The sequence below is a fragment of the Lampris incognitus genome, chromosome 21 (genome assembly GCF_029633865.1).
Source record: "Lampris incognitus isolate fLamInc1 chromosome 21, fLamInc1.hap2, whole genome shotgun sequence".
In the NCBI taxonomy this organism is placed as follows: domain Eukaryota; kingdom Metazoa; phylum Chordata; class Actinopteri; order Lampriformes; family Lampridae; genus Lampris; species Lampris incognitus.
This window is the reverse complement of record NC_079231.1, coordinates 17,058,415-17,072,280: the sequence shown is the minus strand read 5'-3', so window position 1 is coordinate 17,072,280 and position 13,866 is coordinate 17,058,415. Positions and strand designations below refer to the sequence as shown.

Genomic DNA, 13,866 nt, shown 5'->3' with positions numbered 1-13,866 from the left:
TGCATGCCGTCTTTTCTCTCTGTCCCGTGTGTGTCAACGTGTGCCACGGGGCTTTGTATGGAAGCGGCGTGTTGTTGCCGACGGAAAGGGCAAATTCACTGAGATTTATTGTTTTCAGATCGGCTGAAACCGTCCTTTGCTGCGATGCCACTAGGCCCATGGGCTGCATAATGAGTGCGGAGAGCCGGGGGGCCTCGGTGCTTCCGAGTCATCTGCCCTAAGTGTGCCGCAACAATAAGAACACATCCCCTCCTTCTAGTCACCAGGACGTAAAACTTTTTTGATGTCCGTCACCCCCCACCCCCACCCAAATCACCCTTTATCCCTTTTGAGCCGGGCCACACACTCGCCTGTCATCCAGCACTCTGTTAAAGGGTCCGCTCGCCTTTCAGAGTGCCCCCCCCTTTTTTTTTCTCTGTTTGACCACCCCTGCCCCACCCCCAGCCCTGAGACAAAGGGAAGGCGAGTGACTGTGGCGCTCCATGGCCAGGTGTTCTCCATTGCTGCCCCGGGCCCTAATAGCAGCAGCCCCTCACATTGCAGCTGCCCCTTCCCCGGCTTCCCATTGTGTAGCTCCATTGTTCAGCCACCCACCCCTCGTTGATTCATGGGCCACGCAGGGGAAGCCCTTACACAGACTGTGTTGCGTGCGTGTGTGCGTTGGGCTGGAATAAAAGTGTGTGTTCTTGTGCACGTTGAGTACGCGTGCCTCGGTCAGACTGGGTGTTGCAGGCATCTGTCCTCAGACCCCTCCCACCTGCCCGGCTCCGCGCGTCTCGTTGGCGAGATCGCTGCACTCCGATTGGTCAAAAAGCCGCCACTCTTACCAGGGAAAGGAAGACATTGTTGGTCCATCTGTTCTGCCACTCATTGTCCAACTTGCCTGCTTCTGAAGGAAGGAGGGAAAAGAAAAAAACCGGCTTTTTGAGAACACACAGTCAGACATCCAGTCGGATGCAGAGGACTCGGGGCCCTTGGCAGGACATGGATTCGCTGTAAATCTGGCCTCGGATTAACCTCGTTGTTTTTTGGATTGCTGCTTCGGAGAAGCTTGCAGAAAACTTGGGGACTTGCTCATGTCTGTTTTCTGTGTATCGCATCGGGCTTGACGGACTTCCAAGTTTGCCAGAATGAGCTAATTCACTCCCTCCAGGTTATTCTTTAAATTTGCCCTTTGCCTGTTTTGTAGGCAGCCGTCCGCTGAAGTCAGGGGTAAGTATCACCCACTCCCCATCTGTTACTGCTTCATTCAGCCCAGCTTCACTCCCGAGACCACCGACTTGCACGCTTCTGCACAAACACTGCAGATTTCCTCAAGTTCAGCCTAGCACACTGTGAAAGCACCGTTTTTTAATGCCAAGTAATGAGATTTTGCGAACAAAACAAATTGTTAAATGTGCAGTAACTTCTGATTCAACATGCCGACTTGACTGATCCAACACCTTTTTGGAGATGTGGAGCCTAGGCAATGCGGTGTAAGATGTTTTAAGACTTTTTAAAAACATTTTATACTGGACTCACAGACAAGCCTGCACTGGATCCAACAGAGTTCATTCTGGATGCTCCTGTTGGGCGGGGGGGGGGGGTGTCGCGTTTTATACAGGTACATAGTAGACCGAAGGGCCACCCGGACATCCTGGGGGAAGTGCCCTTCATTTAAAGGGAGCCTGGCCTGCAGTGGCAGCGCCTGAACGACAGGTTGCCCTCACAGCTCTCTGCTGGTCCCTCTCTTCCGTCCCATTAGTCAAAGTGTTGGTGGTGGTGGTGGTGTTGTTGTCGTTGTGGGGGTGTTTGACTGGGAAAACAATCCCCGTCATGATTGAGCCTGGTTATGGGTTGGCAGGGGAAGCAGTCGGGGGTTAAAATCCGAATCGTAACGTGAGGTTGAGGCAGCGTTTGGTTAAAGGATGCTCAGAGTAACAGACCACACTGTGATGGCTGCACTGGGCTCATGCAGATTGTCAGTGGTCTCTGTGGTGCTGAGGAACACGCTGGTTGAAGACCGCTTAGTACACAACCCTACAGGCTTGAGGGCGCAGTCATGTTAAGCTGGGGGGGGGGGGGGGTTGTGGAAAAATTACAGATTTCTTTCTCACTTCCTGGCGTGGCGTGGAGTCGGATAAGTCGGTGACTGAGAAACCATTTGCACGTCGTGGAGTAAAGTCCTCTGCAAAGTCTCCTTCACCACAGGTCTGTGTACAGATCCAGACGGAGGATGGGCTGTTTTAAACGGCTGCTTCTTTCTTTTCATGCGGGTCACGTGACTTGGCCTGGCGGGACACTCGCAGCAGGCTGTGCACGGGCTAAGGAGACGTTAGCGGCTCTGTGCGTGTGTGTGTGTGTGCGTGTGTGTGTGTGTGTGTGCGTTCCCCGACCGTCTGTCCTCTCGGTGTGCGTCTTCGCCCGTCCCCCTGCATCTCCTCTCCCTCCGGCGGCTATGTGTGACAGTGGTGGTGGGCTGGGGGGCCGTGGAGGGGACCTCCAGTTTTCGCGCACCGCTCAGTAGACATCTGCTGCAAGCAGGGGAAGCCTTACCGCGCCTCCCAACACACACACACACTAACACACACAGACACACACCAAGACACACACACCAAGACACACACACACACACACGGTATTATACTCATGCTAAAGCTAGACCAGCCTATACTTTTCTTTCTTCTCCCTTTAAGTTATATATTTTTGTAAATGTTATATATAGATGGAGGTTCTCCATCAGGTCCTCAGGTGCCACCGGTGCTGCTTGTCTACCAGGTGGTTCACCTGTTGCCGCAGGTGTGACACCTCCCTGTTTGGAGACAGGAACAACAGGGGACCGTAATGAACAACCTGGCAGAACAGAGAAACCAGCGGTGCTGGTGGCACCTGAGGACCTGATTGAGCACCACCACTCTAGTTAATATATTTTAGCAGCGACACCCCAGCAGACAGCCCCCCCTCCCTTTCTGCCTTCTCCGCAAACTGACCCCTCCTTGCTCATTCCCTTCCCCCACTCACATCTCTCTCTCTCTCACACCACACCACACACACACAGATACAACCCCCCCCCCCCCGCACAAAGCACTGTTATTTCTGTGCTGCATATTCATTACTGCTTCCCTCAAAGGACCCCACCGGCGCTGGCCCACAGATCTTCGCAGGATGCTAAGGAAGCCGGCCCCACAGCCCATTAGCATCCGAGCCTGCCGATCCGGAGGTGGTGTGATTGGATTACCCCGATGCTCGTCTATGAAAGAGTAGGCGTTCAAAAAGAAAAACGCTCCAGCTCCGTATGTGGGTCTGCCTCCGTACGGGGAGCCAACGAAGCCTACAGAGTCCGCGGTCCTCCCGTCAGGTCTCTGCAGTAACGAGATCCAGATGCCTTTAGCCTTTGTGAATTGCCGTCGGTGTTTGTTGTAACCTGCCTTTGCCGTCAAATGGGCAGGGGGGGGTGGCGGAGGGGCAATTCAGTCCTTTATAAGTAACGATGAAGTAACTTTAGTTTGCTTTTTATTTATTTATTTATTTTGCCCCCCCCCCCTTTTCTCCCCAATTGTATCCAGCCAATTACCCCACTCTTCTGAGCCGTCCCGGTCGCTGCTCCACCCCCTCTGCCGATCCGGGGAGGGCTGCAGACTACCACACGCCTCCTCCCATACATGTGGAGTCGCCAGCTGCTGCTTTTCACCTGACACTGAGGAGTTTCGCCAGGGGGATGTAGCGCGTGGGAGGATCACCTTATTCCCCCCGGTTCCCCCTCCCCTCCCCGAACAGGCGCCCGACCGACCAGAGGAGGCGCTAGTGCAGCGACCAGGACACATACCCACATCCGGCTTCCCACCCGTAGACACAGCCAATTGTGTCTGTAGGGACACCCGACCAAGCCAGAGGTAACACGGGGATTCGAACCGGCGACCCCCGTGTTGGTAGGCAACGGGATAGACCGCTACGCCACCCGGATGCCTTTAGTTTGCTTTTTAGCAACCGGAAGTGTTGACATGTAAATATATCTTCTGTGATGCTCGACCTCTACTGTGCTTCATGCACAATTTGACTAGTTTCTTGCACACAACAAATAAGAGGCAAGCCAGGACTCTCTATTTTTAAATCCCTACATTCAGTCACATATTTCACCCACCTGTCAGGACTGGTTGACCTGTGCCTGGTTAAAATATGAAGGAGTTTTATCCCCAAACATGATGTACTTGGTGTCTGCGTGATGGACTAGGATAGTCGCTCCTGGTTCCCCGGCCCGGCACCAGCTGGAGAGCTTTTCAGCCTCGGAGCGGCTCAGGAAAGATGGGATACGGTAGAAAAGAGAGCAGAGCAGAGCAGAGCCCACATTACCAGCTCCTTCAGCAGCGCTATGACTCACTTTGTGTGTGTGTGTCTGTGTGTGTGTGTGTGTGTGTGGCTTGTGCTCGGCTGTGTGTGAGTGAGTTGTTTGAATATTAATCAGTGCACTGTATAAAAGTGTTACGGTGGAGATGAACCATGTGCCGGTGTGTCTTTGGGATGTGTGTGTGTGTGTGTGGGGGGGGGGTATGTTTGTTGCATTTTTCCCATGTGGGTGTTGCTGGCTGTGCACATGCAGTGTGTGTTTGTTTTCTAACTGTGTGCACACCTTCGTGTGTTTCTTACTGCCCATTGTTTGGGAGCGCAGGCACACTTGAGCCCACTCCTACCAGTGTGTGTGTGTGTGTGTGTGTGTGTGTGTGTGTTTGTGTGTGTGTGGCGGTTGTAGGGATTGTGAGCGCCACAGCCCCTGCCTTGGCATTTGGAAGGGGAGGGGAGACAAATACTTTCAACAGCTGTAGCTTAGCAACAGTAGCTCGGCCACGTTGCTAGGCAGCCCTTATTCATAAAATGCGCCCCTCCGCCTCCCCCCCCTCCCCGATCCACTCACCCATCCCTCCTCCCCTCGCCTCCCGCCCACCCAGCACCAGTCGGTTAGGGATCCATGGCGGGTTTGTTGAGGTAAGGCAGGGTTGCGTGACTGAATCAACGGTTGGGTGTCAGAGTAAACCGGTTGATCTGCTGGAGGCCAGACCGGGATGCACATTTTAAGTTTGCGTACGGGGTAATTTTCCCACTGAAGTGTATAAAGTTTGCCCCTAGACCGTCCCACATGCATAACGGCTTCTATTCCTTCATTATAACGATGTTGGTTGTTATGCCTGCTGGCTGTTAGTTGTAAGTCCACTTTTCGGAGTCTGCGGCTGAACCGGAGTCTAGATTCTGGTCGTCTTAAATATCTAGGTCGGTCAGAGTAAATGAAGCGTTTTATTTCCAGAGGTCCGACGCATCACTTTTCGTTATCGTGGAATATTGTCGCAGAGAACTTTTCCCGCAGTATCCGAATGTGGGCCCGGACTTAAAACCTTCCAGCCTAAAACGGATTAACTGTTAAATATCTCCTGCCCACTCGCCTTCAGTGCCACATGTTGATTGGCCCCGTGTCCCCAGAGCCTGTCAGGGTTCGAGTGACTGACTCTGGAGCCCCCCCCCCCCCCCACCACCACCACCCCATGGGAAGAACCATATGGACTTTTAATTGGCAGGTAAAATGAGATGGGGGGGGGTGATGTTGTGTGTGTGTGTGTGTGTGTGTGTGTGTGTGTGTGTGTGGTGTCGTGTTGCACGGGTTTCCAAGCAGTTTTCCCTCATTTGCCCCGTCAGATTTAATGTGCTGTGGCATGTCCCCGTAAAACCACGCCGGGGCCTCGCTTTAAAAAAAAAAAGGGGGGGAGGGGGTTCATTAATTAGGGTGGGTGTGCACGCTCTTTGTCTCAGCCGATCCGCAACCCGGCGGAGACTCCCGTTGGCAAAGGCAGCCAGGCATCGCAAGTGTCAACAACGGCGGCCTGGAGCCGCCCGCTGTCTGGAAGTGTCGAGGTGAGATTTCCCTAAGACAACACCGGGGGAAGCTCACATTTGCCTGTAATGGTAATTTGGGAACACTCGGGAGGTGGCAAGTGCGAGCACGTCAGTGTGGTTGATGCAAATCGATTTGACTAAAAGGCCTTCACGGGGTTTTTGCACTTTATAGTCTGATTATTTTCCCCACCAGAGGCCATCTCTTTTTACTTCTTCTAGCCGTTCTGAAATCTCGGACTGCTCGCCCCTGCTGTTAGACCGGCCGTTGAGCTTGTAGAGGATCTCAAGACTGTAGCGGATCTATTCAGTCCTTAAGAGGAAAACCATCAGATATCGAGCATATCAGTTGTTCGCTGCTGGCATTATGGTCGCTCAACACAGTTCATCATTTTTATTGGAAACATGACTGAATTGTGAAACTGATGGAAAGATTCTGGTTCTGATGTTGTTCATCTGTGAGAGGCGAATGTCAGCCAATGATATTGCTGTAACAGAATATCAGCTGGGCCCCAATTACCATTTTCCCCTAAGAAGGGCCCATAGTAATCCCTCGGACTCCCTTCATCTCTCTCTTTCTCTCTCTCTCTCTCTGGCTCCCCCCTTCCTTCTCTGCAGGCACCTATGAGTGGAGCTTTGTGATCGGGCAGCAGGTCAGCCCGGCGTGCTGGATGTCTGGGACAGACCCATGGGCCTGAAGGACCATGTGGAAAATGAAGCAGGCCACATCCTCGACCTGGGGTCGGATTTGGAGTACCTCCACGTAGAAGGGGCCGACCGCCAGGCTGGCAGCGCCACCGGGCCCCCTGCTATGGAGGAGCAGGGGGAGAACTCCGGAAACAGCAGCGCTGCCAGCTCCTCCCCTCCCAGGGAGGCGGAGGAGAACGCCGGGTCCGAAGCCAAATTCGAGTCCCAGGTGAGCTCCGACGCCACCGTCGTTACGGGCCTGGACCCAGAGGTCGGAGAGGGTGAGTTGGTGCAGAGTAAGAACACCCACCAGCCGCTCTGTCGGACCCAGTGTGTGGACTTGGGGACTGAGGGTCCTCCCGAGCTGCCGTCTGAAGAGCCATGTGAGCCCGTGCATGATACTCCCTCTAGTCCCCCATCCAAGTGCACATCAGAGCCCCCACCCGACGCTTCTCCATCAGAGCCTGAATCCCAGGTTGGGTCCGGGGAAGCGCCAGGGACCGAGTCCATAGTGAAGGAGTACCAGGCAAAGCTGGAGTTTGCCCTGAAGCTGGGCTACTCTGAGGAGACTGTGCGACTTGTGTTGTCCAAAATGGGCCCGGACACCCTCATCAATGACTTACTGGGGGAGCTGGTCAAACTCGGCACCAAGTCAGACAGTGAGTCGTCAGCTGGATCCACAGCGTCTACCTCATCCTCCTCATCCTCCTCTTCCTCCTCTTGTGTTTGCTCTGATTCACTGGAGGGCCAGCGGTCAGACTCGCCCTGTCCAGGAGACTCTCTGTGCGACCAGGACAACTTGCGCCCCATAGTGGTGGATGGAAGTAACGTAGCTATGAGGTGAGCAGTGTATGGTGACTGTCAAGCCAAGTCAAGTCAGTTTTATTTGTATAGCCCAATATCACAAATGCAACTGTCTTAAGGAATAGAGCTCAAACTGCTTACTGGCATGAACATGTACCCCTGTGTGACCCTCCATGATGTGACTGTTTACCACCATGTAGGGTTGAATTTTTTTTTAGTGTATATTGCCTTATACAGTTTCCAAACGACAAATAGGTTGTTAGTAAATAAGATTACTGCAAAGCTGTTAGGACCCAGTTAGCGTATACAACATAAATACAGCCAGAGTCAAAACAAGTCTATTTGTGATTCTGTGTGTGCGTGTGTGCATGTATACTATGTGTCCATTCTCTGCTCGCTGACTCACCCCGAATTTTCTCTCATCCGACACCCACCGCCTCTCCCGTGACCCGTAGCCATGGCAATAAGGAGGTTTTCTCCTGCCATGGCATCCAGCTGGCTGTTGATTGGTTCCTGGAGCGCGGTCACCATGACATCACGGTGTTCGTGCCAGCATGGAGGAAAGAGCAGTCACGTCCAGACGCCCCCATAACAGGTCAGAGGTTGAAGTCGGGAGGTCTGCTTAATGAGGACACACACTCCTCTAAATCTAAATCATGAACGAGCAGTCGTAAACTCTGTTACTGTCTCACCTTTTACGCCTTGATGTGTGGCGTGATCTAATGATGTAAAACGTAGTGCATGTATGAAATAGGTGAAAGCAAAGCCTTGATGTCAGTCAGCTTAGCAGCTCTGTGTCCCCAATCCCCATGACCTGTTATTCTAACATACGCCTACCCTAAACCTCCTCACAGACCAGGAGATCCTGCGTCGCCTGGAGAAGGAGAAGATCCTGGTGTTCACCCCATCGCGACGCGTCCAGGGCCGCCGTGTGGTCTGCTACGACGACCGCTTCATTGTCAAGCTGGCCTACGAGTCGGACGGCATCATCGTGTCCAACGACAACTACCGCGATCTGGCCAACGAGAAGCCCGAGTGGAAGAAGTTCATCGACGAGAGGCTGCTAATGTACTCCTTCGTCAATGACAAGTAAGGAGGGGAGATCATTTCAGCGTGTTGGACTTTAACGGCACGCTTCCCAATATATCACAGCAATGTGATACCCTGTGTGTGCATAAATGCCGCAACGATGGGCAATATATTAGGAAGAGGTGGCAGCTGGATTCAGAAAAAAGCACAGTAAGGGTGTCCAGGTGGCGTGGCGGTCTATTCCGTTGCCTACCAACATGGGGATCGCCAGTTCGAATCCCCGTGTTACCTCCGGCTTGGTCGGGCGTCCCTACAGACACAATTGGCTGTGTCTGCAGGTGGGAAGCCGGATGTTGGTATGTGTCCTGGTCGCTACACTAGCACCTCCTCTGGTCGGTCAGGGCACCTGTTCAGGGGGGAGGGGAAGCTGGGGGGAAATAGCGTGATACTCCCACGCGCTACGTCCCCCTGGCGAAACTCCTCACTGTCAGGTGAAAAGAAGCGGCTGGCGACTCCATGCGTATCGGAGGAGGCATGTGGTAGTCTGCGGCCCTCCCCGGATTGGCAGAGGGTGGAGCAGCGACCGGGACAGCTCAGAAGAGTGGGGTAATTGGCCGGATACAACTGATAAGATAAGATACTTTATTGTCATTGTGTGCATACAGCAAGATCTCATTTGGTGACTGTCAGACCAGCAGCACTAGACCAGTTAAATGATTAAAAAACAAGATAAAAACAAGGACAGACAACATTTAGTATAAATAAGTGAGGTAGTAAAAAAGATTATGAGACAATAAAAGATAGCAGCGGCTTTAAAATTCAAAATAGTGCATGGGAGTATTGCACATAGTTGTCAATGACAACAACTGGGGAGAAAGAAAAAGGGTGGAAAATTCAAAATAAAAATATGGAGTTAATGTGTGTTACCATAAGCATCGGGGTAGGCATATATATTACAAAGTAGGCATTTGGATGTAGTTGTGAATTCTTCCCTTTTTGGAGGCTTTTATAAATGAAATGGGAAGAGGGCCAGTGTGTGAGACATCTGTCGCCTGACCGAGTCTGGCCCCTATGCATCATGCTTGGTTCACTGACCAAATGAATCGCTCGTTTCTTTTCTTGTAAAACTGTCTCTTCCCTCAACTCATTCGTGCTTCCCCTCCCACGCCGTCTCTTAGATTCATGCCCCCAGACGACCCGCTCGGCCGCCATGGCCCAAGCCTGGACAACTTCCTGAGGAAAAGACCCGTCATGCCCGAGCAGAAGAAGCAGCCTTGCCCATACGGTGAGAGCACGTTGACATCCATGCTGACACGGACACACACGTGTACACATGGAGAGACCGCAGCCCCATTTGCATCCAGATTGTAATCGTATTTTAAGCAAACCTCTGAGAAGTCGAAGAAAAAAATTCAAATCGGGTGCATTTTCTTCTGCTGGCTCTGAACAAATACTTCCTCTCCCTGTTTGCTGGGTGCAGAAACACCACGTCATCCAAACATTTAAGAGAAAAACTGAAAGGGGTTGGTGAGAATTAGTCACCATCATCATTTGTACAATTCTTTTATTGGCATGTTAATTCATCCACCACAACGAAGCACAAAAATGTTTTTTGTAATAGTAAAGGATTTTTATATATATCTATATATATATCAATACTGACCAATATTCAATATTGATTGATCAATATTGAATATTTCCGGGAAAAAAAATGCTGTATAAGTCCATTTTATTTTTTTATAAGCCAATATCACAAATTACAAATTTGGCTCAAGGGGCTTTACAGCAACACAACATCCTGTCCTTAGACCCTCGCATCAGATAAGGAACCACTCCCTAAAAAAAAAATTATGTGTGTATATATATATATATATATATATTTGGATCGGGAAGTTGGGTGGCGAATAAAAGAAATGGAGTCTTGGTCTGACTGCACGGTTCTGTTTCACGAGACTCGTTGGTAGAGAACTAACAGGAAAGCGGGAGCCCCGCTCCTGAGTTCCTCTCTGGTCTTGAGAGACGAGCGGCTCCCTTTTCATACGCATAAAAGCGTCGTTGACTCGGCTCAGATACCTGGATGAGTAATCGGAGAAATCTATCGTGAAAAGTAGCGGTCTCGATATCTCCCAGGACGGCGGGAGTCCAGAGGTTGACTGGTCAGCTTGTTACCCGCCATTCCTTTATCTAGACCACACCATTTTGTGTAAAATGTTCTATCGTCGGTCCGTATCTTTCAGGGCGCCTTCTCCTAACAAACACTTTCTGAAGTCGCGTGTAAGCTCATTCCCGTACTTGCAGTCTCATGTAGACTCGGTTTTACCTCCGTGTCATATGACAACAAAAAAAAACTACGTTTGCCTACGTACACATTCCAGCAGCAAGGATTTAGTGTTCCCATACGGCCGTCCATATTTGCAGCCTTGAAATTTGCATAAAATGAGTTGATGGAAACACATCATTCAGCCCTCTTTTGTGTATCAGTGTAAATGACAAAAATCTGACAGGCATCACTGTGAGAGCTCCAACAACTTTATAAATGTCTAGTGTGAAAAGAGAAAATCAGCTGATTTGACAGTTGCCGTTGTGAAACACCACGAACTACTGTAGTGATGGCAGCACATCTTCCAAAAATAGCTCCACCCACTGTTGCTGTGAACAAATTGGTCTCTTGTGTCCCTCCAGGAAAAAAGTGCACTTACGGCCACAAGTGTAAATATTACCACCCCGAGAGGAGCGCTCAGCCCCAGCGGGCCGTGGCAGACGAGCTGCGCGCCAGTGCCAAGACCTGCGTCACCGCCAAGAACCAGGCTGATGGGGGCCTGGTGAAGAGCCACAGTGTGCCAGCCGGCACCGTTGACGCCAAAAAGGGCGCCCCGAAAAGACAGTCAGATCCGAGCATCCGCGCTCTGTCGTACAGCGACGCTGAGGAGAAGCTGTTGGCTAAAGGAAGAGGGGAGGTCAACAAGAGCTGCAGCGGTGGCACTAGTAGTAGTAGTAGTTGTAGCAACAGTAGTAGTAATAGTAGTGGCAGCGGGAGTATAACCATGTCTCCCGCCCCAGGAGGCCCCCCATCTGGCCTCAGCCTGCCCCAGGACCAGCTGATCAGAGCGGCCACTCCACACGGGCTCCTACCAGCCCCTGGCCATGACCTTTACCCTCACTGTGAGTCCCCAGATCTGAGCTACTACTCAGTAGCGCGTGCCTACTCTGGCCTGAGCCTCTCCACCCGACGGAGCCCCGACTGTCGCTTCCCCAATGACACAGACCTGCGGCTGGGCTCGATGGGCTCAGCAGGCTCTGACTGCGGCAGTGAGGGAAGTATCAGCTGCAGTAGCAGCTGCGACTTGTATAGCGAGAGGGCGTGCCCCGGATGCCCCACTGACGCTTTGTTGGAGGATGGTCTCCATTACACTAACCACCACAGCCGGCTGTATCCCCATCACGCCACAGGCGCTCATGATGCCCGGGGTCTTCACCCTGCCGATTACGCCAGCATCCAACAAAGCCACGCATCCAGCCCCGGAGTACACGGCTACCACCTGAGCATGGCCTGCGGGCAAAGCTGCGGCCATGATCAGCCCTCAGACGCTCTCCCGAAACGGCCCCTATACCCCTTGCCCCCTCACCTCCAGCACCAGCCATTGGCTGCCCGCTCTAGCTGCCCGGGGGACTACCACTCCCTGCCTCAGACCAACCCCCACCCCCCAGGGTCCCCACTGGGTCGCTGCCTGGCCCCGACACGAGCAGAGAGCGTGTCGGACTCGCATCTGTATGAACACCTCTCCAGCCCCCACCACCGCCTCCACCAACGACAGAAGGCTTTGTGCAGCTGGGACTCGTACTACAGGCAGGCCCCATCGCAGCAGTCCAGATACGAACCGTCTGCCTACCAGAGTTTACCGGACACACGCCAGTCATCCTGGCCCGCCCCCCACTGGGCACAGGACCGCTATGCCCAACACCACTCCTCCCACCCTGCCCTCCACCCCTCCCCAACACACTACCTCAACCTCCCGCCACCCCCAGACCACTCCCATCTGCCCACCACGTCGCTCTCCCCTTACCCGCCCCCGGCCACTCACCTCACACTGCCCCCATCTCATGCCCCACCCACTTCCTATATGCTCCACCACTCCGAATCCCCTGCGCATTCTCATTACGGCAACATGAGGGAGAAGGTGTTTGTCAACCTGTGCAACATCTTCCCCTCGGAGCTGGTGAGCCGGGTGATGGCCAGGAGCCCCCATGTCTCAGACCCTCAGCAGCTGGCAGCTGCCATATTGGCAGAAAAAGCCCAGACTGGCTACTGAGCAGGGCCTGCATGCACCCAGACATCTGCAGGAAAAATTATGAGAAGTGTGAGTCGAGTGGGGGAAAAAGAAAATCTCGAATAAACACCGAAAAGTCACACCGTTGAAACTGTAACCCGGTCGCAGCAGCACGGGTTACAGAGGTTTACCTGGACGATATCATCACGCCAGCCATCGGCACACGTGGTTCGTATAGTGGCGTTTTGTCAAAATTCCCAAGATGGATTTTGGTGGTCTCCGAAGTGTGTTTTTTTCTCCCTCCTTTCCGTTGACTCTAATGAGGTAAAGGACGATGGTTTCTGGTAAACACTGCAGACAAAACCCAATACAACCCTGGTCACTGGGTAGGGGGAAGTCATTTTTTGAAGTACCGTGTACGGAGAGCGTTTGCTCAAACTTGAAAATTGTCATTGACAAAATTTGTGACAGTGATGAAGTATACGCTTGTGAAGTTCAGTATACACCTGCTCTGAAATGTGTTCTTCTCTTATTTTCTTCTAATTTATTCATGCCGGTTTGTTTTGTTTTCAGGTCATCTGCATTTCAGTCATCACACGTTTGACAAGGCACTTTTATTTCTTCCGGTTACGTCATCACTTAGGTCATCGTACCCCATCGATCTTATTTACCCCACCGTCAGGACCCGCCTGTGGGTTTTAGGGGATGTGAGGATGTGTGTATTCGACATTGTTCACATCCTCAGGCATGGGTGAAATAGTCTTTTTTGTAAAGGAAAATGTGTTTTGTTTTTCCCCTTTTGTTAATGCCATATGCATGGAGCGCCTCACCGATGGTATTTACCACATCGGGGGCAAATCAGATTATGGCAAGTTGTCATTCGACGGAAAAGCAGATTTGGTTGCTCTTGTACACCTCCCTGTCTTCGTCTGTTCGTCCGTGCGGTGCCGCAAGCAGATTCTCACAAATGCCACGAGTAATTCGCGAGAGCCCTTTGACTCGGATCTGCCCGTCACACCCGTCTGTTTGTTTACCGCGTCTCCGTTTGCTCTTTTCATAATCTTTACATGTGTACTACTAGGCGTCTGAATGGCGGTCGTCTCATTTGAGACGACGTTGGTATTTTGGTCACAGTCGTAGCTGTAGAGATGGGTGACCCTGTCGTGTGTACCTTAGTTTTAGTAAGGGACATCTCTCGCTATATATCTCTCTTCTCTCTCTC

At 52.0% G+C, this 13,866-nt stretch overlaps 1 protein-coding gene across 1 annotated transcript; it reads left to right on the top strand.

The window, feature by feature from the left end:
- The first annotated feature begins 6,544 nt into the window (after positions 1-6,544).
- Positions 6,545-12,686, top strand: LOC130131596 (probable ribonuclease ZC3H12C). Its single transcript, XM_056301352.1, has 5 exons — positions 6,545-7,383; positions 7,803-7,942; positions 8,202-8,436; positions 9,555-9,661; positions 11,059-12,686. Exons 1-5 carry the CDS (start codon positions 6,545-6,547, stop codon positions 12,684-12,686), a joined length of 2,949 nt encoding a protein of 982 aa, XP_056157327.1.
- The last annotated feature ends 1,180 nt before the right edge of the window (positions 12,687-13,866 follow it).

Excerpts from the sequence above, each read along its gene's own strand:
- LOC130131596 (XM_056301352.1), top strand. The coding sequence starts at position 6,545 with ATGGGCCTGAAGGACCATGTGGAAAATGAAGCAGGCCACATCCTCGAC. Across the intron at positions 7,384-7,802 it reads GGAAGTAACGTAGCTATGAG|CCATGGCAATAAGGAGGTTT; the intron begins GTGAGCAGTGTA and ends CGTGACCCGTAG. Across the intron at positions 8,437-9,554 it reads TACTCCTTCGTCAATGACAA|ATTCATGCCCCCAGACGACC; the intron begins GTAAGGAGGGGA and ends GCCGTCTCTTAG.